The sequence below is a fragment of the Amborella trichopoda genome, chromosome 1, assembly GCF_054954075.1.
Source record: "Amborella trichopoda isolate Santa Cruz 75 chromosome 1, AtrichopodaSantaCruz75HAP2 v2.0, whole genome shotgun sequence".
Classification (NCBI taxonomy): domain Eukaryota; kingdom Viridiplantae; phylum Streptophyta; class Magnoliopsida; order Amborellales; family Amborellaceae; genus Amborella; species Amborella trichopoda.
In genome coordinates, this window is record NC_142336.1 from 48,402,906 (window position 1) to 48,428,823 (window position 25,918).

A 25,918-nucleotide genomic window follows, 5' to 3' on the forward strand; every position below is an offset into this window, starting at 1 on the left:
CTTGGAACATCAACAATTCAACCTTTTGTATGTGGGGAAATCAGACTTATGTTTCTGCCAATTTTTTTTGTTTTTTTTTGTTTCTCGCTTCTTTCAAAATGTCATGCATTACTAACCCGAAAAATCTATTTTGGTTTCCTTCTTTCCTCCGTGTCTTGTGGAGAGATATTATCTTTTTGTGCCTCTATGGAGTTTATCCAGTCCAGATATGGTTCTTTCTTGTCTTTTGTGTGTATATGGCTACTTTGGTTTGTATATGTTGGTTTCTGTTTATTGGGACTGTATTTTTTTCCCTAAATTGAATCTGTATTAATACAATTTTCTGTAATAAACAGTAATGGTTCTATAGATTTCTGCATGATGTGGACATAATGCTCCAGGAATTTTGCTACCACATGAGATATTTATTAATTTTTAAAGCTCTGCAAAATTTGAGGAAAGGCAACTAGTGGTTCTGTGGTTATAGAAATTTTATCTGCAAATTATTAATAAGCAAAGTGTCATATTATCGAGAGTACTTGATTTTTTTTGGTAGACTATTTTATACATGTGTATTCAGTTGGTGTCATATTATAGATAGCATTAGATATGTTTTTTTTGGGTTGATTATTTTATATATGCCGATTCAATTGTTAGCATAGATTGGATGAGAAAATATTATTAAGGTCCTAAAACAATCATTTACTTATTTAGAGAATTCATAGGATTGCTTATGAACACTAGATATATTATCACCATTAGCATGTCTACCGTGTCTTGGGCTAGTTGCATTTTATCTAAGTAATCATCATTTCACATCAGAAATCATTACATATACATGTGACTGTGGCTATATGTCATGCTTCCTAGTATATCCATGGTTTTCTATACTAGAATATCTTATGGTTTCTGTAACTTTAAGGTTTGGGTTACCGTTCCTGTCTTTTTCTCAGCTGCTTTTCCATAATATGCGCTTGTGTATTGATAGACAGATATGTAGATGTGTGAGTATGTGTGTGTGTGTGTGTGTGGATGATATATGGGGGCACAACGTTAGGAGGAATCTTTAATGAGGTCGGAGGTCATGGATATGTTTGTAGGATTAGGATATCTGAAGAAAAAGAAGCTTTGAGAAAGATAAAGATATGAAAGGCTAGGAAACCCAATAGAGGTTTGGAAGTGCATGGGAGAGACTGACATATTTTGGTTGACCAAGTTGTTGAACAGGAAGTTGAGAACAAAGAAAATGCTCGATGAATGGAGAAAAAGTACTATGGTACGTATTTACAGAAAAAGAATATATACACAACTGCATGAACTATCGAAGAATCAAACTTATGAGCCACACTATGAAGTTGTAGGAGAGAGTGCTTGAGCAACGAGTAGGGCATGAAACGAGTGTATCGAAAAATCAAATCAGTGTTATGCCTGATATTTTTAGCAATTGAGGATATTTTCCTACTTGATTGCGAAGTTCAGGGAGAAGAGAAAAGATCTCCATACTGTCTTTACTGATTTAGAAAAAGTATATGATAGGGTTACCTGGAGAATTAATTTGGTGGGTTTTAGAAAAGAAAGTAGTCTCTAGAGGATATATTAATGTGGTGATATATGTATGGGCGAGCATTAACTAGTGTCAAGACAACTAGTGGAGACAAGTGAGTTTTCAGTGACAGTAGACCTACATCAAGGGTCAGCGTTGAGCCTATATCTCTTTGCTTTGGCTATCGACGAGTTAACTAGGCTTCTACAGGGTGAGGTACCATGGTGTATATTTTTTGCAGATGACATAGTTTTGATTGATGAGACTAGAGATAGTGTCAAAATAAAGTGAGCATTTTGGTGGGATGCTTTGGAATCTAAAAGTTTTAAAATTAGCCGGAATAAGAGAAAATTTATGGAATGCAAGTTTAGTAATAATAGGAGCAGAAACAAGGTAGCAATTTAGATTAATGGTTAATAAATACCTAAAAGAGATTATTTGTGATATCTAGGATCGATAATCCATGAGAATGGAGAGATTGAGTTAGATGTTGCACACCATATTAAAGGTGGGGGAAGTGGAGATGTGATTATGGAGTTTTACGTAATTGCCGCTACCAATGAAACTGAAGGGGAAGTTCTATATGACGGCTGTAAAATCAACGATGCTTTACGGGATGGAATGTTCGGCAGTAAAAAAACAACATATCCATAGAATGAGTGTAGCTGAGATGAGGATGTTGAGATGGATGAGTGGTAAGACAAGAAAGGATAAAATCCGAAATGAATACACCTTGAGGGAACTTAGGGGTGGCTCCATTAGGTGATACGATGAGAAAAGTAGACTTAGGTGGGTTGGCTATGTGCAGCATATATGCATGTATATTGGATTTGGGCAGAGAATTGATTGCTTATGGTATTGGCAGCTGGAACACTATATCTTTTACTTAAAACCCACTGCTAAACTACCTAAAACAAAAAAAGAAATTAAAAATGTGCCTCTATATACTTACAAATGCCATGTCTATAAGGCATATCTATGCAAGGCGTTATGTCTTGTTTTCTAGTGTTTTTTTTTGACTGATACTGGTAGAAACATGCACCATGCCTGGTGTTAACTGTTATTGAATACTTGGTTGCCAATGGAGACAAACGAGTTGTAGAGGGCATTGCAGTTCATACTTATCACTCTCATCCATCTTGGAGTTCAAGTACATTGAGCCTAGTGTCAATGTGAGGAAGAAGGACCAAACTCCTCTATCTCTCCCTTATTTATAAGTATAATAATATCCAAGAAGCTAGACAAAAAGCAGGTGCCAATTGGGACAAGTACTTTGGACTGTCCTCAACAGGAATCACATTTAAGTCAAGCGCGTAGAGCAAAAAATGACCAGCCTTCTACCTTGGTGGCTGGCCCTCCCCACCCTTCCTAGTGGGCATGAGCACCCCGCCTAAGCCTAGGCGGGGTACTTTTGGGCAACATGTCCTTGGGTGCCTCCTTGGCAGATGACTGTCCAATGAATGCTTCTTATGACAATGATACTTCTTGGTGCCTTGGTGCTTTCTGTGATTGACATATGAATGGTTGTCCCAATCACATTAGTGCTCATCATTTGATTATGTGACATTAGATTCAACAAGTAAACGGCTATATACGATTGCAAATGTCAAGGGCATGTTAATATTATCTCATCTCCTGAGAATCGAGGTTGAGTGTTTTAGATATAATTTGTTTTATCATTTCGAAATTTAATGGGAAATGTTTGCTTGTGCTTGATCGTGTGTGTAATATCTATAGTTTAATCTTTGTGAATTTTTTGTCCATGCCAACATTGTGTCTCCATTGTTTGGGGTTTACCAAATGCAACACAATGTTCTTTTGTTGTGTTCATTGTCTTATTGTTGTGATAATTAGTAATCTTGTCAGTTCGGTTGGGAAGTAAGATATTGAAGTACTCAATATTTGAAGGATTTCCAACTATTTTACAAGGAATAGACAACTGGGAACGTTACTTTAATTCCCATCTTTGGTTTAATTTATTAATAAATATGGGTTTTTATATATAATTGTTGATTGGAAGTATTTACAGTCAAGCGTTTAAGTACATGGGCCCTGGTATCTTTTGAGTGTAGAAAAATCAGAAAATGTAGCGAGATTTGGGTCTTACTCAAATTATCTTTTCCTTTTTCTCTTCCAGTTTAAACCTACTAACGAAAAATAATGATTAATATTTCCATTTGTATCCTCTATGTAGCAGCCAGCATGTCAATATTTTTGTTTGATGCACTAGTATCTCACCTTAGAGGTGGATGAAGCCACATATCTTTCTGGTGTGCATCAAAGACTTTCTTGATTAGCACAATAGGACCTGTTGGAAATTATGTAAAGGAGATGGTTGGTGTGGCTATTTGATTGCTTTTATGGTTTAGGATTAGAATTTTGAAAAATAAAATGGGAAAGTCATGCTTTGAATTCATTGGTTGACATCAGCATTTGTCACATGTAAATTCACATGAATCAGTGAATGGAGCTCATGGGCTCAGCCTTTGGACATGACTGAGTCTGGGTTCTCAAATTTCAAACACTGACATGAATATCAAATAGTACATGAAGTCCACTCATGACATATCTTTGACTTTAATAATCTCAGTTCTGAGGTTTGTTATGAGTACATGTGAGGCACTCAAATCAACTTGTTATGAATACATGTGAGGCACTCAACCTCTTTTATAGATGCGTAAGTTGAGGGTGCAAAATTGCCCTATTATTACGGTGCCTCAGTATAGGATTCATTAGTTGGATTTGGAGATGAGGATGTTACGCTCACCTGTGTGCGTGCGCTTGTGTGCATGTGTGAGAGAGAGAGAGAGAGAGAGACGGTTTTTTTTTGTTTTCATTGTGGGGGGGGGGGGGGGGGGGGGTGGGTGCTTAATAACTGGAAACCCTTAAAAGGAACTAGTAGGCTGCTTCATTTTGATGAAAAGTTCATAGTAATCTAATTGCGCAATCCATGGTTAGTAGTGATGATGGTGTGTAAAGGTTTTGTAATACACCTCTAATCTTGTCTTCATCCTTTTCAAAGCTTCCTTCACTTCCGACATCCTAATCCTACGAATGTATCTATAACCTCCATCGTCACTTGTACCAAAGATATGGTACTTCATTCTATTCTCTACCTCAAACAACCAATTCCTTTTTCATGCATTGAGGTTTAAAACAGAGGCTAGAGTTTGCAGTGTCCTTGTACTATAAACCATACGACCGAGTAATCCCACAAACAACATAGTCGAGCAATTACAAATGTAGGAAAGAGAAAACAAGGAGCATATTAAAAAAGAAAAAACTAGATATGCAATGGCACACTGTTTCACAAACACCATTAATGGTCTACTATAGTTTCATGGTATTACAAAAATCTTTGATATAGGAAAGGCTTTAGGACCAGATGGTATCCCTATAGAGGTTTGGAAGTGCATGGGGGAAATTCGCATTGACTGTCTGACAAAGCTGTTCAACAAGGTGTTGAGAACAATGAAAATGCTAGACGAATGGAAAAAAAGTATTGTAGTGCCTATTTACAAGAACAAAGGAGACATACAAAATTGTGCAAACTATCGAGGGATCAAACTAATGAGCCATACTATGAAGCTCTGAGAGTCATTGAGCAACGACTAAGGCATGAAACGAGTGTATCTGAAAATCAATTCGGTTTTATGCCAGGAAGGTCAATAACTGAGGCTATTTGTCTGCTTAGGGAACCGATTGAAAAGTTTAGAACGAAAGGAAAAGATCTCCATATGGTCTTTATTGATCTAGAGAAAGCTTATGATAGAATACCTTGGGATTTGATTTGGCGGGTGTTGAAAAGAAAAGGTGTCTCTAGACACTACATCGACTTGGTGTGAGATATGTACGATGGAGCGGTTACTAGTATACGAACAACTAGTGGAGAGACGAGTGAGTTTTCAGTGACAATAGGTCTACATCAAGGGTCTACATTAAGTGGGCTGACCATATGTGGCGTCGACGAAGTACAACACTTGTTAGGAGGTGCGAATTAGTTCAAGTGGAATGATTGAAAAGGGCAAGGGGTAGGCTCAAAAAGACGTGGTTGGAAGTAGTCTGTAAAGATATGGGGACTTATAGCCTCACTGAAGTTATGGCCTTTAATAGAGCATAATGGAGAACCAGGATTCATGTAGCCGACCCCAAATAATTGAGAAAAGGCTATAATGATGATGATGGTGTTGTTGATGTTGTGGATGGTTCAAAAGGAAAGATGGTAAATAAAATTTTTGGTTAAGAGTTTTTACCATCATGTTTCTAATATATCAGGGACTATGATGCATATCAATACATGAAGAATGAGGGTTTCTACTTGGATACATAGATTCTATGGTGGAATAAGTGGGACAATAGGGTGATGTTTATGTTGTTTTTGACAGTGTTGTGAAAATTATGTGGCAACCTAAGCTTAAAATAATAAGAAGAGGAAAAGACTTTGCTTGTATGCCTTGTGCTGCATGACATTTAGACTTGATAAATGAGTATATTTGGAAGTAGAGGAATTATGACAGGTTAATAGAAATGAAAAACTATTTAGTGTCTCTCCTCGGTGATGTTCATCTTCATCTCCTACATTGCAACATCTAAATTCCATCTCCTAGCCCCGTAAATTTTGAAAGTTTTGAAGATCATTCTACTCCATTGAGACCAACTCTATTAGGTACGAATTAGGGACAATTTACTAATGGGTGTGGTTTTTATAAGGTTGCAACCTTAAACAATCCAATTAAGGCACACCTCCAAATTTTATCATAACAGGTAATTTTGGTGTAAAAAATTCTTAGGATTATTTGAAAATTTATTATCATATCTAATGAAAACAATTTTAACTCCAAAAATGGTTAAAATCAAGTAGATCTATAAACATATGAAAATCTTGAAAATAAATGGTCTAGATAATGGGTTGCAAGATGCACATTTTGGGACTCAAATCTTTTTTTTTTTTCATATTCATACATCTCGATGTCAAGATGATCAATTAGAGGGTTTTTTTTACATTAAAACGAACATTTTCCAATGATTTTTGTGGTGCATCTTTAATTCTACATTTTAAGGTTGCAACCTTATATAAACATTTTCCTTTACTAATATCATTAAATAATGGACAAATGACAATGTAGGCATATAGAAGCTGTTCAAGAATGAAGATGTGAGAGGTAGAGAGAAAATGTATTAAAGCAAAAAAGGGAAGAAGAAAGCAATTCATCATGTTAAAATCCATGAAGAATTTTTCTTGCAAACAAAAGATTCATGTTTAGCTTGTTCGGTCTCATCCAAGCTGTCCAAAATTTTTCTTTCCCTTTCTTTAGAAACATCCACTGGTTAAGTAATTATTAAAATATTCCTCAGTTATGCAGATATTAGCTGCCTTTATTTTATGTGATGTGTCTCCACTTCAGATTTACTGAATCAATGTCATATAATTTGAGTACACTGTACCCATTTTTGTGTGGTGTATTGTACACAGCCAGATAATGTACCATCCTTTCTCAAGGACAGATGGTGGAGATTAACTGTACTTAGAATATCGATTTTTGGGAACTATGCTCAGTCTACTGTCCATTGTTGGGAATGGATGGTGGATACTCAGGCTGTGTTCTGTATAACATACCGAGGATGTGCATGGTATTCTTTACTTGCTATTGCCCATTGTATATACTTTATCAAAGGTCCAGATTCTCTCAGCATATCTGGTTTGAGTCTTGTTATTTTTCAAAACCCCAAAAGAGAAAGAAATATGTAGTGGTTGTCGGAATACTGCTTCCTGCTACCTTTTAGCGCCCCCCCTCCCCCCCCTTCTCTCTCTCTCTCTCACTCACACACACACACACACACACAAAGCCGAGCATGCACACAGAACATGGTGCACCTAATTATTCTCGGCAAACTTTGAAGAAAGGTGAACCTGCAGTTTTCTTCCTTCTTTTGGGGTCCTATTTTGCTTTCAACCTGAAGCAAATAGATGGTTGGTAGTGATGATGGTGTGTGAAGGTTCCTCTAACTCACAAGTTTGGTAAACATAGCCTCAAAGATTTTTGTAGTATCATGAAACTACAGTAGACCATTAATGGTGTATGTGAAACAGTGTGTCATTGCACATCTAGGTTTTTCTTTTTTAATATGCTCCTTGTTTTCTCTTTCCTAGGTTTGTAATTACTCGGTTGTATTGTTTAAAGTACAAGGACACTGCAAACTCTGGCCTCTGTTTTAAACCTCAATGCATGAAACAAGGATTGGTTGTTTGAGGAGGTAGAGAATAGAAAGAAGTACCAGGTCTTTGGCTGAAGTATTATGTGTCATATGTGGATGGATATAAAGGAAGGATGGTAAATAAATTTTTTGGTTAAGAGTTTTTACCATCATGTTTCTAATATATCAGGGACTAAGATGCATATCAATACATGAAGAATGAGGGTTTCTACTTGGATACATAGATGCTATGGTGGAATAAGTGGGAGAAGAGGGTGATGTTAATGTTGTTTTAGATAGTGTTGTGAAATTTATGTGGCAACCTAAGCCTAAAATAATAAGAAGAGGAAAAGACTTTGCTTGTGTACCTTGTGCTGCATAACATTTAGACTTGATATATGAGTATTTTGGAAGTCGAGGAATTATAACAGCTCAATAGAAATGAAAAACTATTTCTAAATTCCATCTCCTAGCCCCATAAATTTTGAAAGTTTTGAAGATGAGTGTACTCCATTGAGACCAACTCATTTAGGTACGAATTAGGGACAATTTACTAATGGGTGTGGTTTTTATAAGGTTGCAACCTTAAACAATCCAATGAAGGCACACCTCCAAATTTTATCATAACATGTAATTTTGGTGTAAAAAATTCTTAGGATTATTTGAAATTTTATTATCATTATCTAATGACAAAATTTTTAACTCCAAAAATGGTTAAAATCAAGTAGATCTATAAACATATGAAAATATTGAAAATGGACGGTCTAGATAATGGGTTGCAAGATGCACTATTTGGGACTCAAATCTTTTTTTTTTTTCATATTCTTGATGTCGAGATGATCAATTAGAGGGTTTTTTTAAAGTAAAACAACATTTTCCGATGATTTTTGAGCTGCATCTTTAATTCTACATTTTAAGGTTGCAACCTTGTATAAACTTTTTCTTTTACTAATATCCTTAAATAATGGACAAATGACAATGTAGGCACATACAAGCTGTTCAAGAATGAAGATGTGAGAGGTAGAGAGAAAATGTATTAAAGCAAAAAAGGGAAGAAGAAAGTAATTCATCACTAAAATCCATGAAGAATTTTTCTTGCAAACAAAAGATTCATGTTTTGCTTGTTAGGTCTCATCCATGCTGTCCAAAATTTTCTTTCCCATTCTTTGGAAACATCCATTGGTTAAGTAATTATTAAAATATTCCTCAGTTATGCAGATATTAGCTGCCTTTATTTTATGTGATGTGTTTCCACTTCCAATTTACTGAATCAATGTCATATAATTTGAGTATACTGTACCCATTTTTGTTTGGTATATGGTACACAGCCAGATAATGTACCATCCTTTCTCAAGGACAGATGGTGGAGATTAACTGTACCTAGAATATCCATTTTTGGGAATTATGCTCAGTCTACTGTTCATTGTTGGGAATGGATTGTGGAAACTCAGGCTGTGTTCTGGATGTGCATGGTATTCTTTACTTGCTGTTGCCCATTGTAGATACTTTATCAAAGGTCTAGATTCTCTCAGCATATCTGGTTTGAGTCTTGGTTATTTTTTCAAAACTCCAAAAGAGAAAGAAAGAAATATGTAGTGGTTGTCAGAATACTGCTTCCTACTACCTTTTAGCGCCCCCCCCCCCTCCTTTCTCTCTCTTTCTCTGACACACACACAAAGTCGAGCATACACACAGAGCAATGTGTGCCTAATTATTCTCAGCAAATTCTGAAGAAAGGAGAACCTGCAGTTTTCTTCCCTTTTTTGGGGTCCCCATTTTGCTTTCAACCTGAAGCAAATAGATCCAGATTTGGTTGCAATATTCACCTGATTATTCATATTTAAAATCAAGACAAAAACTAATTGTTCCATGACTTATGTGATACATTTTAATCCTTGACCAACAGGGCCACCTTTTGCTCCACGTCTGCTTCCTCATATTCTCTTGCTTTCTCTTTCTTCTTTCTGTAAGTATAGTAGACCACCAGCTGCAGAAAGGCCATTGGAACTCCGACAAAATTAGGGGACTGCAATGAACAACCAATTGTTACTTTACCTTAGCTAGGAAAGTGGGGTTCGGGATCAATGTATTGCCTTGTCCAACAAAGGTGCATGGGAATACTTACCCCCCCTAAGCCCCCGTCGCCCTTTCGCCCCTCCCTTTCTCTCTCTGCCCCTTCCATACGTGTGTGACAGACAAGGTGCAAAGTTCAAAAACTCAGAGGTGCCCTCCTGTGCGTTTTGGGGGCCTGGCTGAAGGCACCCGCCCAGGAACAAGGGCAGGCCTGGCCACTGCAAATGGTTTTAGGCTCCCAGGGCGTTCTTAGGGCAGGTGTTTAGGCCCCCAGGAAGTTCTTAGGTCTGTTTTACGGCCCCAAAACCCTCTCAAAATTAAAAATAAATAAATAATCACATACATCATCATTTCATCACATTTACATTAAAAAAAAAATCAAGTTGGAATTTGGCCAATGGCAAGAAATCAAAGTATGAGGAAGTATATCTTTCGATGTCAAAATAAAAAATGTTGAAAACTTGAAAAAAAAAAATTGATCTTGATAGAAATCTAAAAATCTTAGATTTTTTAGAATTTTTCACTCTCTAAAACACACATAGATTTGGGGCCCTCGGCCAGGGTGCATCGAGGTGGCACCTGGGCATCTAGACGCAAGATGCCTAAGAAGCCCGCCTGAGAGGAGCCTAGGTGTTTTCGCCTTCTGGTGGTCAGGTCGAAATTTTGAACATTGACAAGGTGCATGGCCATGCTTAACAATGTATTGCATCTATGTGTATACACATAAGTGTATGTGTTTTGTGTGTCTATGTACCCATATTGTATTGATTAGAGTCTCACATGTTGTTTGGCGATGACTGACTCACCGCTATGAAAAGGTCATTGCCCAAGAACCCATATGCCATCCACAGAGAACTTGTGAAGAATGAGAACAAGGATAAGTAGAATGGCATGAATTCCACACTTTGAGTCTGAACAACCCGACCCTACAGTACATGTTATGGAAATTACAATCTTCGAAAGTTTTAAACATCGTTTACTATTCAAAATGTAAATTAACAGTATAAAACTCATAGAATGAAACTAGTCAAAACAAACAATTATGAAGAAGTTGGCGATTTCAAGTTTTCATGAATAAGTAGCAGCACAATAATAAATTAATCATACCAAGCAAATTATATGTATTCATGCCATATATACTTATGCACCTATCTGTGCATCTGTGTGTGTGTATATCTGTATGTGTATCTTCTGTATCAGTGAAAAAAATCTGTTTCGAGTCAGATAAAAGCTTGGCTGAGTCAATCTGACCTGTTAAGTGGGTGTGGCTTATTAATTAAAAGATTGTGGTGTGTCTGAATTTTTGCTTTAATAAAAATTTTATGTTGATTTGATGAGTAAACGATTTTTTTCATGGTAGTATGTTGGTATGCCTTAGGTGAAGACTTGGGTTCAATTCCCAATATAGAAATGTTTTCTTTTCAGAATTAAAACACACAAATTTGAAAAACTCGCTGGAGTTTTCTGAGCTAAGTAGTTGGCTTAGTTGGTTGACTTGGTTTTAGGAGTGACCAAGTTGGCCTGAGTTTGAGTTTTTGAACAGTGTTATACATGTGTGTGTGTGTGTGTGTATACGCGCACACAGGCTCGTGTGTGTCTCTCTGGGTATAAGTATGTATGTATATATGTATGCGCGAATTTCTACAGATATTTTTATTTGTGTGTATGCGACTGTGCATAGGTATGTTGGTTTGTGTAGGTATGGTTGGTTCTCTAGGTGCTGCCGTAGCATTGGAATGTAAATGAGTTATACATCTGCATTGCTAACTATGCACATGAACATGCACTTACAATAGCCACCAATGGAGAACTGTACATGGTTGCTGAAGCCACCACTGCGACACTCCCCACAAGTGCTTTTCTATGGGGGTGGTCATGAATGAAGAATGCTGATATTGATGCAGTTGTCAGGAACACCAGAAGAACAGCAAACACCAGAAAAGAAACCAACCTCTGCATTAGAATGGTGAACATTAGTAATCATGTAAATATGTTTGGTTTCTTGAAGAAATATTGTGTTGACTTTTGTGTGTTTTAAAGTCATCCCTATCTCTATAATTCAATTATAACTCTTTCTTCTTCATGCTATCCATTTCTCTAACAGCTTTCCTCGATTGTCAATTACAGAGTAGTTTCCCTTAATTGAACACATTTGATTTTCTCAGGTGGTATACGCAGAACTATCAAGTAGTACTAGATTCAGGATTTGGTCTTTGGCTTGGTTGGTTGGTTGTTGAGGAAATGCAACCAAAGTTCAATCCTTCAGATGAATTGCCCAAAAAAGAAAAAATAGTAGTATTAGATTCTTGTGGTGTAAGCTCCTTTGCTTGGGGTTTCTCAAAAGTTCTTAGCGTAAAGCTTCTTAGGAGAAAGATAACAAGATGATAGAAATTGGAATGTGTGGTGATATAGTAGAGGCCTCTAACCTTCTTCTGGCGTGGGGCAAACCAGAAGTAGATAGCTATGAAGGAAGTCTCAAGCAGAACGCCAAACCCATTAATGGTGAGCAAGGTGATGTTTTCCCACTTGTCACTGACCACAGGGAAGCCGTACCAAGTGTAAAGAAGACAGTTAAAGAGCGAGATTATGTAAGGGACGCATGAGAATTCCTCTGTGCTTCTCTTCTCTATCACTCCCCTGAAAGTTAACCTGCAAAATTCAGGTGGGCCAATTGTAGTTATGCCTCTTTACTCTGTTCTTATGGTGTATGTTGATTCTTAGATTAAAAAAAGAGAAACCAAAATTACGTACATTGGTGCTGTGTATAGAAGGAAAGCAGTTGCATTTCCTGTCAATAGAGAAAAGAATCAGATATTTTAGTTCTCTTCTGAAACACACTATAAAGGACTGTAACTATAAAAATTGTAGAAAGAGAAAAAAATTGATGATAAGTCTTAGATTCTTGGTTAACTTGAATTAGTACCAATGATTCCAACGAGTAGGTGCAAGTCGCTTATTGTGATGGTGTTGGGAAACTCCCCTGAGAGTAAACCTGAAGGAAAACCAGGTAACTGGTTGTTGATGTTGTTCAGTACAATTAAGAAAAGTTGTAAATAAGAGAAAAAGAGTAGTTAAATAAAAAAAAGTGTCTCTGAGTAAGAGAAATAAGAAGAAGAAGAAAGGAGAATAATATAGGAAGTGATCAAATCCTTCTCAATTTAAAATGTTTGGAGATGTACTGTGAACCTCTTGCAACTAGGGAACATATTTACTTTATTAGTTGGTGCCAGTTTTGAAGTTAGGATCAGTTGGTTCCTCGTAGTTTCACATATAATTGAAGTGTTCCATTATTTTCTAATTATTTAGGAGCTTCAATAAAAATGGGAGTAAAAATGAAGAATTAGTTAATATTAATGGCCAAGAAGTACTCAGAAAGAAAGTATATTTGGTATCTTGGTAATAATCTATAAGAATGAAGAAATTGAGGAAGATGTTACACATAGAATGGAGTTGGGTGGATGAAGATGTATTTCGGATTCTTGTGTGTACCAATGAAACTGAAAGAGGAATTATATAGGACGGTTGTAAGGCTACCAGTTCTCTATGGATTTGAATGTTGGACGGTCAAGAAAGAACACATCCATAGAATGAATATAGTTGAGATAAGGATGTTAAGATGGACAAGTGGCAATACAAGAAAGGATAGAACTCAGAATACATACATCTAAGGGAGCTTAGAGTGGTTTCAATAGGTGATAAGAGAAAATAGACTTAGGTAATCAAGCCATGAGTAGTGTCGATGAAGAACATTAGTTAGAAGGGAACGGCTCATGGAAGTACTGAGAAGGGATATGGTAACTTATGATCTCCCCAAAGGTATGGATCTTGATAGAGTGGAATGGCGAAACGAGATTCATGTAGCTGAACTCAAATAGTTCAGACAAGGCTTGGTTTATGATGATTTGCAAGCTTTCTGCATAGAGTAGAATGACGGACCAGAATACATGTAGCCGACCTCAAATAGTTTGGGCAAAGGCTAAGGGGATGATGATGATGAACCTTCCTAATTGAGTTATATGAGCCTGGAAACTAATATTATCATAATGTTCAATCACCGGCCAAGCTTTTAATTAGTGCTGAGAAATGGATAACTGCCCGGCTCTCTCTCTCATAGCCTAATATTATCATGATCTTGAATTACTAACACTAAACGTTTGATTAACTGTTAGAAACACATAAATATCCTCTCTCTCTCTCTCTCTCTGAAGTTTTGAGAGATTCAGCTTGTGAGAACCTGAACATGGGGTTCACGGACTTAACAATCAGAGATTCAGAGGGAGAGAAGCTTCAAATTGAGAGGGAGAGAGCGGTTACCTCCAAACAGGGATGAAGACCAATAACTGTCCTCCCTTGCAAAAATGAAAGCCATGATCAGTGCTGTATTTGCTTGAATTTATCAAAAGCTGATTCAAAACCGATTTAAAGAGGCCCCGCTTCTGCACTCTTCCTGGGGGAACTCAACGCTCTTTTTCTTAAATACTATTCTTACGACCGTGTTTAGAAGAGCCTCTGCCCAAACTTTGCAAGTTGAGATGGTGAAACGTCTTCATCCCCTCTCTATAAATCATTGCTTTGTATTCTTTCATCTTCCTTGCTTTATTTGTATATTTCTCTGCAACACCAGCCCATTTCACATAACAAAAAATCAATTACTAGTTTTAAAATGACAGATTTGCCCTCAGTTCATTGTGGGCCGCCCTGTGAACTTGACCTCCCGTAAATTACACAATTGGTTGAGGATTTTTTGGTCTTTCTCAAGGTAATCCAGTTTGCAATGGATATACATCATCTTTTTTCGGCAAGTACTTAGGTGGAATCGGCAATACTTACGTATAAAGTTAAGGGACTTCTAATAAAGTATTTTATTTTTAGTTTTTTTATGCAAATTATATGAATATGAAATTTGGTACTTGTCATCTTCTCATTGGATGCACTTATAAAAAATATTAAAAATACTTTTTTGATATAATACAATGACCAAAATACCCTTTAAAACTTTCAATGGTATTTTGGTCATTTTATTTTATTGGAAATATTTTTTTTATATTTTTCGTTAGTGTGAGTTTAATAAAGGATGTATGCGTATATATCTATTGATAAAGATTAGGTATCTAGAAAATAAGAAGACATCAAGTCAAAATTACTTGGTCATTAACTTATGATACCATATTTATCTATTGTAATTGTGTGTTTACCTTATATATATATATATATATATATATATATATATATATATATATATATATATATATATATATATATATATATATATATATATATATATAGGTACTTATGGATGTAACATTCATCCAAAATACTGAAGATATAGCCCGTTGGGCTTTAGATTGGTGGACGTAAGCTTTCGGCCTGAACGACGTAAATGTTGTGATCCAAAATAGTGAAGATTTGGACAGGTGATCCAAAATAGTGAAGCGTAAATGTTGTGATCCAAAATAGTGAAGATTTGGATTGGTGATCCAAAATAGTGAAGATTTGGATTGGTGGACGTAAGCTTTCGACCTAAACCACGTAAATGTTGTGATCCAAAATAGTGAAGATTTGGATCGGTGGACGTAAAGTTTTGTTGTGATCCAAAATAGTGAAGATTTGGCTTGGTGGACGTAAGGTTTCGGCTTGAACCACGTAAATGTTGTGATCCAACATAGTGAAAATGTAGCCAATTGGCCTTTGGATTGGTGGACGTAAGGCTTTTGCTTGAACCACGTAATTGTTGTGTTCACATACCACGTTCTTGTGTTCTCGTAAATGTTGTGTTTTTCTTTTTCTTCCTCGTGTTCTTGTGTTCTTATAAATGTTGTATTTTTTTCTTCTCTCTCATTTCTCCTATGTTGTCTATGCATGTATGCTTCATGAATTCTAACATGATATTAGAGCACTTCATTCCTCGGAAGCATATGCCCGATCCCCCTGTTTCTAGAGAGAGAGGAGAAAAGCAAATTTGCCTCCCAATCCCCAGAGAGAGAGAGAGAGAGAGAGAGAGAGAGAGAGAGAGAGAGAGAGAGAGAAGAACAAATTTGCCTCCCGATCCCCCTTTTCTAAAGAGAGAGACGAGAAGAGCAAATTTGAAAGCTTTATCATTGTTTAGTCGTCTGTGTTTGCAGCTGTTGAGGGAAGAGGTAAATCTTCCCTTTGAAAAGAAGTATAAGAGCCTATCTGCCCGAATTCGTAGAATTAGGGTTTCTTTTTTGCGAGCTTTTGCAGAGGGCTTTAAAGGATTTTTTTTTTCCCGTTCGGTCCTTCTTTTAGAGAGAAGGATAATTTCTTAGAGAGAAAAGGAAGGATTAGAAGAAGATGGCAACAAATTTCGATCAGTAGTAGAAGGATGTTTTCTTCTTAGCCCTCCATTCAGAATGGACGGTTGGATAAGGACGGTTGGATGATAGGAAGTATATAAGTTTGGATAATGACGGTTGGATAAGAGGAAGTATATAAGTTTTATGCTCTAGAGAGGCATAAAAAGCTTACCCTTAATAGAATGGCCTTTCAAGGAGCAACTCTACCCTTTACAAGGAATATTATTGGGCTTGAAAATATGGGGTCCATCATTTAATTGGTTTCTAAAGGGTTGTTGGTCCCGTCTAAGCATGGCCCCTTGTGGGATGGGCTAGAAACGGTCCTAATTTTTGGCTTATGCACAAAAGTGGCCGCTCTCATGATTAGGATTCTACCCGCGTTCTTGCACTGCCGACCCGAGCCTTTTACCATCACACCAAGTGATGGCCCCTTATTATTTAATTGGTTTCTATTTTCCGTATATTTTAGTTTTTAGTTCAAGCTGGCCATAAGCATTGTTTGGCAATAGACCTATGGGCCGGTTGACCCAACCTTAAAAAAAATTGACCGGGTCACAAACAAATATCGGGTCTTGAATATTATTTCATTATATTACCATACAACAATTGCATGAAATCACTCCTTGCATAAAATCACGCCTATATCGAGGGTAGCTCTTTTGGAAATCATAGTAGAGCAGGAATTGGTAGGATGGTTAGAGCTCACGATGGGTCTATATCAAAGCAATATTTTGGGCCAATTAGTAATTTGATTGCTAATGAGGCTGAATTAAAATTGTTGATGCAATTACAAGTTTTGAATCACAAAATAGTAGTTCAAGGAATCTCATTGAATGTGATAAAATGGTGTAAACGAGAATTGAGATTGTCGTGGTCGTGTTATAGTAGGGGTGGCAATGGACCTGGATCCGACCCTAGACCTGACAGGTAGACCCGACCAGTGTCAGGGAATGGGTCCAAAAATTAGACCCAACGGGTTGGGCCCCTGGTCCAAATCTTGGATCCAAATGTTATTCAGGTCAGAGTCCAGGTCCATGTAACTAGACCCAAAAAGTGTTGATATGTATACTACATTAAGCCAAAAAGTGTTGATATGTATACTACATTATTAAGCAAGAGGTCCATGTAAGCTGACCCAAGAAGTGTTGATATGAATACTACAATAAGCTAAGCTTTCGTGTTGATATGTATACTACATTATTACCCTAGAGTTAAAGGGTGGACCCTTGTCGTAAGGATAAAAAAGGTGGACCCATGTTGCAAGGATAAATAGGGAGTTAAAGGGTGGACCCATGTCGCAAGGATAAAAAAGCTACGCTTTCGTGTTGATATGCATACTACATTATTACCCTGCTAAGCTTTCGTGTTGATATGCATACTACATTATTACCCTAGACTTAAAAAGTGGACCCATGTCGCAAGGATAAAAAGGATGGACCCATGTCGCAAGGATAAATAGGGAGGTAAAGGGTGGACCCATGTCGCAAGGATAAAAAGGGCAGATCCATGTGGCAAGGCTAAATACGGAGTTAGAGGGATAAATAGGGAGTTAAAGGGTGGACCCATATTGCAAGGATAAAAAGGGTGGACCCATGTCGCAAGGATAAATAGGGACTCTAATATTATAGAGATCATAATGCACGTGGTTGGCTCGTGCCTGGCTCTATTGTGTAAGTCATATTCCCTATCGTTAGGGGAGGAGTGGCTCTATTGTGTAAGTCATATTCCCTATCTTTAGGGGAGGAGATAAATAGAGACACTCTAATACTATAGAGATCATAATGCACGTGGCTGGCTCTATTCTGTAAGTCATATTCCCTGGTGGCTCTATTGTGTAAGTCATATTCCATATCTTTAGGGGAGGAGTGACTCTATTGTGTAAGTCATATTCTCTATCTTTAGGGGAGAGAACTGGCTCTATTGTGTAAGTCATATTCCCTATCTTTAGGGGAGGAGAGAGAAAGAGAGAGAGAGAGACTGTGTACCCGGGCTTTAGAGAGAGAGAGAGGTGAATTGGATTGTCTTGTCATTTTTTAAGCGAAACAAATCACACAATAGATAGAGAAAATTAATGGGATTTGAGATAATATGGAAATTTAGATATGAGAGAGAGAGGTGAATTGGATTGTCTTGCCATTTTTTAAGCAAAACAAATCACACATATAGAGAAAATTAATGGGATTTGAGATAATATGGAAATTTAGATATTTAGGAGAAAGATGAGAGAGAGACTTACAGAATAGTAGGAGAGACACATAAAAGTGGAATAGTAGGGGAGACTGATAAAAGTATCTAACATTTTCAGAGAAACTTAAAGGAAGCAAATCACATAATAGGAAGAGAAAATCAAGAGGATTTGAGATAATATATAAATAGAAATATTTTAAAAAAAATATGAGAGGGAGACTTAAGGGATTTTGACGGTTGGGAGAGATTGAGAAATTTTAGAAGTAATCTCTCTCAGCAAATTTCGCGCGCTCCCTCTCTCTCTCTTTTCATGACATACTTTCTATCTATTTCTGCTCCATTACCCCCTTTTCTCTCTCGATGTCCCTCACACCCCACCTCCTCCCTCTCCCTCCCCTTCTCTTATGATGTTCTCTCTCATGTTTTTTCCTACAACCCTGTTTCTATGTACTACATTTCTCTCTCTTACCTCATTTTAGAACTTCTCTATTTTGTTTATCGGTAATAGAACTGTTTAAAACTTCCTTACTTGCTTATTGGTAATAGGATTTTGTATTTTTGCTTTATGGTTTTTTTGGTTACTGAGTGATGTTAGATATTTGAGCATATGTGGGAAATTCATTAGAAAAATAATTACAAGATATATTCAGCAGGAAAATAATTACAAGGTATGCTTTAACTTTGTATGTATGCTTTATGTTATTGTTCGTCTATTTTCTTTCTTCTCTTTTTTGTATTTGAGGATTTAATAAATTAATTATAAATATGATTGTAGGATTATTGCCATAAAATTTGTTTATTTATATTATGAATTATGAATTCATTATACCATTTTAAAGATTTTTACTATCTACTAAAAATTTTAAATAAATAATATTTTCTTTGATATAAGACTTACAGCTAAAAAATCAAAATTATGTATTTATCAATTTTATGTATGGCTAATATTTTAAACAATTTTAAAGTGATCAAAAAAAATAATTTATTGTAACAAAATAATTTCATTTTTTTTTCAATAAATTATTTTTTTATGATCACTTTTAAATAATATATTTATTTTTAAGATTTTTACCATATATTAAAATTTTTAAAAAGAAAAATTCCTTAAAAAATAAATTATGAATTTCTACACTTATTAATTTTATGTAGAGCCAATTTTTTAAACAATTCTAAAGTTACTCTTTTCCTCTCCTTTTTTTATGGCTCCAAAAGCACTACTACTACCCTGATAGATAAATATGTTGTCTTATATTTTAGAGATTTTATATCAGGTTATATAATCCAACACTTAGCGAGAGTAGTTTATTTTCTCTCAACTCTAAAGAGGTAGATTTTTTTTCCTATTTGTTTATTTTTTATTTTTTATTTTTCATTCAACTTCATGCAATTCATGTTGCTTGATGAGGTCTATGCTTCATAAACGTGATTATGGGCCTATGTAGATCATTTAGTTTCATTTCTCTTATATATTGTTCACAATTGTTTGAGTTTTAACACCAGCACTTTGTATGGTTCGTGCATTGATAATTATATTTCATAATTTCTATTAAATATTTATTATTGTCTTATGCATAACGTATTAATAACACTAGCACTTTGTAAGATTTGACAATTCAACTTCGACCAAGTAATGGATCATGGCCCGAGGAGATTATTCGAGGTGAGTTTGGAAAATGATCCTGTGAGCCATTGGGCTCACAAGAAAAAATGAAGCCAAGGGCCCAGATTGAATTTGGGCCGATCTGACGATCATGGATGTCCGGTAATATTTGAATTTTAATTTTTTTTTACAAATCTAAATCACTTCAAATTTTAGGCTTGTGTTCTTCTCATCAAACTGCACCTAATAAAAATATTAAAAAATAATTCGTAAAAAAATTGACCAAAATACCTCCAAAACTTTACTAGGGTATTTTGGTCAAGTTTTTTCATGTAAAATATTTTTTTGATATTTTTTTAAGATTCACCTACTTTTTATGAACACACTCCTAAAATTTGTAAAAAAAAAATTAAAATTCAATCACGATCAAACATCCGTGATCGTCAAATCGACCTAAATTCAATCTGAACCATTGAGTTCATTTTATTTATAATCCCATTGCTTCATAGGATCATTTATATATATATATATATATATATATATATATATATATATATATATATAGACTCGAATCGTTTTTTGGTACGGCTCATGTCACCCATCATCTTTCTCTTATCTTACCTAGGGTGAAGTAAACACAATGACAACAACCTCATACTACTCTATCCTATCTTGCCTTTCCCAAAGAAATCTAGGTCCATTTTTTTGCTTTTTTTTTTCTTCTTTTCTTTTCATTTTTTGGTTTTTAGATACATTATATCCAATTTGTTGAATCACTTCTATTAAAGAGTATTGAATTGTGCTTCTTTGTTGATATTTGAGATCGTGTATGTTGTTATGCTGTATAGGTGAGTTTTTGGCATTCTTCACAAAACTAAGGTTAGTTTGGATGTCAAAGAAAATAAATATTCCCAACGAAAAAAATACAAGTTTGTCCACCTCAATTGAAAAATATTTTCGTCTTATTTTATTATATTGGTAAACAGTTTCGATGTCTAATTTCATGGATTTGTCAAACCTCTTCCCTAAAAATGTTGTCAACCATGCCCCATCTTCGACACTTTGCCTCATCACCCCGAAGCAAAAAAATGCAAAGGAACGTTTATCAGATCCCTCTTCTGCTTCGCCTATTCTCCTCGGACTTAGAAATAGAGAGAGGGTTTTTAGAAAGAGAATTTGGACACCCCTTTTAGAGAGAGAAAGTAGAGAGAGAGCAGATCCTCTTCAAGAGAGAAAAACATAGAGAGGCTTCAGATCCCATTCCCTTTCTATGAAAATAATATGAAAATAATATTTAAGTACGTATAACTATGTGTTTTTAGTTATAATATTAAATGATGTGTGTATACATTTAACAAATTTATGAAATATATTTGATTTTTGGGTCGGGTCCGGTCTAGGTCACACAGTATATCTTCGGACCTGGGTCCACGTCCATACCCGTTGCCACCCCTAAGTTATGGATGTGGGTCGTAGGCAGGTTCATGTATGTAGATAAAAGAACGATGTGGCGGATTTATTAGTCAAGGACGAGCATAAGCTCAAGAGTCAACAATTTTGTTATTTTTAAACGAAAGGGAGAGTTGAGAGTAAGAAGAGATTTTGTGTTGATTGATCATTTTTCGTATATTTTAAAACTAAACCAAAAGATATAAGAGGAATGCACAGAAAGAAGGATAAATAGTTTATCTTTCATGAATATTTTAATTTATTTTTTTCTCTCTCCAAACATTAACTTGCTCCTACTTTTAACATTAACTTGGCCCTACTTCATTGCTTGTCTTAATTAGGGCTATAATTTGTTTTGGGTGCTTTGACAAAATTGTAGCCAAGGTACAAGGCATTTAAATGTATTGGTTTTGAGTGTCAAATCATTTAGGGTGTGGTTTTTATAAGGTTGCAGCCTTAAACAATCCAATTAAGCCGTACCTCTAAAATTTATCATAACATGTAATTTTAGTATAAAAAATTCTTTGGATTATCTTAAAATCTATTTTTATATTTAATTATAAAATGGCAAACTCTAAAAGTGGTTAAAATCAAGTAGATCTATAAATATATGAAAATTTTGAAAATAGACGGTCTATAGAATGTGTTGTAAGATGTATTATTTTCGGGGCTCAAAATCTTTTTTTTTTTTTTTCATATTCATACATCTCGTTTTCGAGATAATCAATTAGAGGGTTTTTCAACATCAAAACAACTTTTTCCGATGGACTTGTGAGGTGCATCTATAATTCTACATTTCAATGTTGCAACTTTATATAAACTTTTTCCAATCATTTAAATGCTATTAAATACAAAGCATTTGAAGTCTATTTTAATCGAAGTTTCAACTGTAACTCTAATCTAATGCGTTTTCTCTCTCTCTCTCTCTCTCTCTCTCTCTCTCATGAGCTTGTATGAACTCAATCATAGAGGCTTGGTTACGAATTCCTCTTAGTTCTTCATTTTCAAAAAATTCCTCCAAAATGCTTGAAAATTATTTTCTTTCATAGTTGTGATAAATTCTAAGCGTAACAATAAGTGCTCACTTTTCTTTATCGTGCATTTATTCGATGACACATAGTTCCAGACGGGTGGCCCCTCCTGAAAAATTAGGTCTTGGGGCTCGAGGGCCGGACTAGGACCAGGCCTGGGCCATGACAAAGCCAGCCCAGCCCGGCCTCCTTTTTCTCCTTATTTTTTCTTGTTGCTTTTGGGTCCATTATGCTTGACGTCGCCTTGTGATCTAGTCAAGACCGGATAGGGCCAGGGCTAGTCTGAGCCGGTTTGGGATAGCCCTATAGACACCTGGGCTGAGCTAGGGCCATGACTAACACAGCCCGTGTTAGGCCCATTGCTTGGCCCTACGGCCAACATAGTAATAGATATAAAGTAATATTTATGTAAGTGTGAGGCTCTAAACAATCAAATTAGGGCGCACCTAAAAAATTTCACTAGAACTTGTTGTTTTGATGCCAAAGATGCTCATCTCGACCTCAAGATGTATAGACATAAGAAAAAAATGAATTTAAAATTTTGGAAAGGGTATGATTTCTATAAGGTTGCAACCTTAAACAATCCAATTAAGGCAGACCTCCAAATTTTTTCATAATATGTAATATTAGTGTAAAAAATTATTGCGATTATCTCAAAATCTATTTTCATATCTAATTATAAAATTTGAAACTCAAAAAATAGTTAAAATCAAGTAGATCTATATGCATATGAAAATCTTGAAAATGGATGGTCTAGATAATGTGTTGCAAGATACGCTATTTCTAGGACTCAAAATCTTTTTGTTTTTCATAGTCATACATCTCGATGTCGAGATGATCAATTAGAGAGTTTTTCAACATTAAAACAACCTTTTCTAATAGATTTTTTAGGTGCATTTTTTATTCTACATTTTAAGGTTGCAACTTTATATAAACTATTTTCTTTAGGAAATAGTGCATCTTGTAATGTATTTTTTGGACCGTCAATTTTCAAGTTTTTTTAGATCTGCTCGATCTAAACTATTTTGACGCTTTAAATTTTATAATTAGAGATAAAAATATATTTTAAAGCTATCAAACAAGATTTTCAGTATTGAAACCACATTTCTCGATAATATTTGAAAGTGTGGTTTCATTTTCTGATTGTTTAGAGCAGCGTTTTAGAAAACGTTGAGTCGAGCCGGACTCGCCCGGTTCGACTCGAGAATCACCACAGAATGAGTCAATTCCACAAATAAACGGGAACCGCCCGTGTTTAGAGAGAACCAGGCGGTTTTGAACAGTAAACTGCCCGATGACATCATCAACAGGCGGTTCTGACGTCATCAACCGGCGGTTCTGACGTCATCAACCGGCGGTTCTAATGTCACCACTCCGACACGTCCCACCCGGTTCTCTCTAAACACGGGCGGCTTTAAAAAGTAAATCGCCTGATGATATCATCAACCGGCGGTTCTGATGTCATCAACCGACGGTTTTGACGTCACCACTAAACCGCCCGGTGACATCAGCAACCGGCGGTTCTGACGTCACCACTCCGACACGTCCTGCCCGGTTCTCTCTAAACACGGGCAGTTTTAAACAGTAAATCGCCCGATGACATCATCAACCAGCGGTTCTGACATCATCAACTGGCGGTTCTGACGTCACCACTCCGGCACGTGCAACAAGTGGACACGTGCACACAGACACATGCGACAAAATCACGTGTGAGGTTGCCCCAATGTTTCCGCGCGAATGCCTTAGTTCATATTACATAGGTATTTATATACCAAAATTGAATACCCATCTTTCGATGTGGGATAATTTCCAAACATCATTAAACGAAAACGGAATGTAAATATATTCTATTAATCAACAATTTATAATCACATGCGGCGAGACAGCGAGATGGTTATGACCTTTGTTACTTCACTTGACCTCCCAAGGTCGAATCCCCTTGGACCCTTATTCGACCTTGGGCCCAAGAGGTCACCCAAGGCCAAGGTCGAATCCCCTTGGGCCCAAGATGTCGAATCCCCTTGGGCGTTGCATTTTAGTTGTATAGTAGTTTTTCGAATCCCCTTGGGCGTTGCATTTTAGTTGTATAGTAGTTTTTGTTGTATATAGTGGTATAAATATTTTTGTAAATAATATAAAAGGCATAAAAAAATGAAAAATAAAAAAGTTAATTTTTTGTATAGCAGTTAATTTTTATTGTATATAGTGGTATAATTATTTTTGTAAATAATATGAAAGGCATAAAAAAATAAAAAATAAAAAGTTTATTCTATTTGAAATCTCCATCTTTCTACTAATCTATTTTACTAAATTTATTATAGAAACCTAAAAAAATAAATTTTTGAAAAATTGAAGTGTTATTTCCAAAATTTGTACGCATTTTATTAATTTTTACATTGATAACCAAATCTTTTATTTTATTTATTAAATTTTACATTATAAATCATGTAATGTACTATTTTTCTTACAGTTGTCAATAATACATTTTAAATTATAAAATATTTTTAATTTGTTATTATTTGTCTAATAAAATAATTATAAAATATAAACTAATAATTATAATTTCAGTATATAATATTATAATTAGTTAGGTTGTAATAATTTTGGATTATAGTTAGTTAGGCTGTAATAATTTGGGTTTTTTGGGGGATTAGGGTTTTTCGCCAAAACGCGATTTTTAATAGCCATTCTTTCATTGATTTAGTCTACTCTTTATTATAGTTCATGTATAATTATATATTTTATCCATAATAATTCTATGATTTTTCTTTTATGTGATGTAAATTTAATACTTAAGTTTATATAAGAGCATCTCAATATGCACAAATTGATCAAAAAAATGAATTAATAATGTAGTACCCTCATTTCTTATTGGATTCTTAAAAAACAACATTTATATTGAATTTTAATAATTTTTTCAGATTTTTTTGAAGCTTTAATCCGACCGATTCAGTCGATTCCCGATCCGGACCGCCGATTCGCTGATCCGGATCGATTTTTAAAGTGCCCGATCGGAGTCACCGATCCACTTTTTAAATCATTGGTTTAGAGCATCGGCCTTATGTAAACCGCACCCGTAAGTAATTATATTGGTCATCGACAATACATTGAATTAGAAACATAGCATGCGGCCACTTCTTTGCGTTTCATCACATGTCGAACAATACAATGAATTAGAAACATAGCACTTCTTTGAGTTTCATCACATGTCGGTAGAATCACATGGATTGTTACCTTCTCTCTTTTTTTAAAATTTTTTTTGGATCTCTTTACCCTTTTGTTTCTCTTTCTTGTACTTGTGATCTTGACTTTTTTATTTAGACACTTAATAGGTGTTTTGTTTCGTTATTTTTAGCACAAAAGCCCTCTAGGCGCACCCACCTGTTCAATTATGAGGCGGAGACCACACAATTGGTGTATAGAAGTTTCAGTCCTCAAAGGTTAAAAATAGTAACAAAACAACAAAATAGAACGAAAACATGAGTTGCTAAATTTCTACTGTTTTGAAATTTTTTTTGGGGAAGTATAGAGTGAGACCATTTTATTG

General features: G+C 35.5%; 1 protein-coding gene and 1 long non-coding RNA gene across 4 annotated transcripts; one reads left to right on the forward strand and one right to left on the reverse strand.

Annotated features, from left to right (window-relative positions):
• Positions 1-9,399: 9,399 nt before the first annotated feature.
• LOC18442367 (bidirectional sugar transporter SWEET3b) lies at positions 9,400-14,547 on the reverse strand. 3 transcript variants are annotated; one of them, XM_088869771.1, is made up of 7 exons: positions 14,105-14,547; positions 12,714-12,782; positions 12,542-12,578; positions 12,217-12,439; positions 11,582-11,743; positions 10,597-10,716; positions 9,400-9,704 (listed from the first exon to the last, which is right to left on the reverse strand). In XM_088869771.1, exons 1-7 carry the CDS (start codon positions 14,157-14,159, stop codon positions 9,606-9,608), a joined length of 765 nt encoding a protein of 254 aa, XP_088725897.1. In that variant the 5' UTR covers positions 14,160-14,547; the 3' UTR covers positions 9,400-9,605. The 3 variants fall into 3 exon arrangements, with proteins under 3 accessions (XP_088725897.1, XP_006852648.1, XP_088725890.1); XM_006852586.3 differs by having other exon boundaries at positions 9,400-9,743; positions 14,105-14,546; XM_088869764.1 differs by having other exon boundaries at positions 9,400-9,743; positions 10,571-10,716; positions 14,105-14,546.
• On the forward strand, positions 11,587-12,687 carry LOC148783893 (uncharacterized). Its single transcript, XR_016057781.1, has 2 exons — positions 11,587-11,756; positions 11,956-12,687. It is a non-coding gene; the product is annotated as an uncharacterized LOC148783893 (long non-coding RNA).
• Positions 14,548-25,918: the final 11,371 nt, after the last annotated feature.

Bases quoted from the DNA above. Each gene is read 5' to 3' on its own strand.
- LOC18442367 (XM_088869764.1), bottom strand. From the start codon at position 14,159: ATGGCTTTCATTTTTGCAAGGGAGGACAGTTATTGGTCTTCATCCCTG. The intron at 12,440-12,541 runs GTACGTAATTTT...TGAATTTTGCAG, and splicing joins CTTCTATACACAGCACCAAT to GTTAACTTTCAGGGGAGTGA. The intron at 11,744-12,216 runs GTTAGAGGCCTC...ATTCTAATGCAG, and splicing joins TTGCCCCACGCCAGAAGAAG to AGGTTGGTTTCTTTTCTGGT.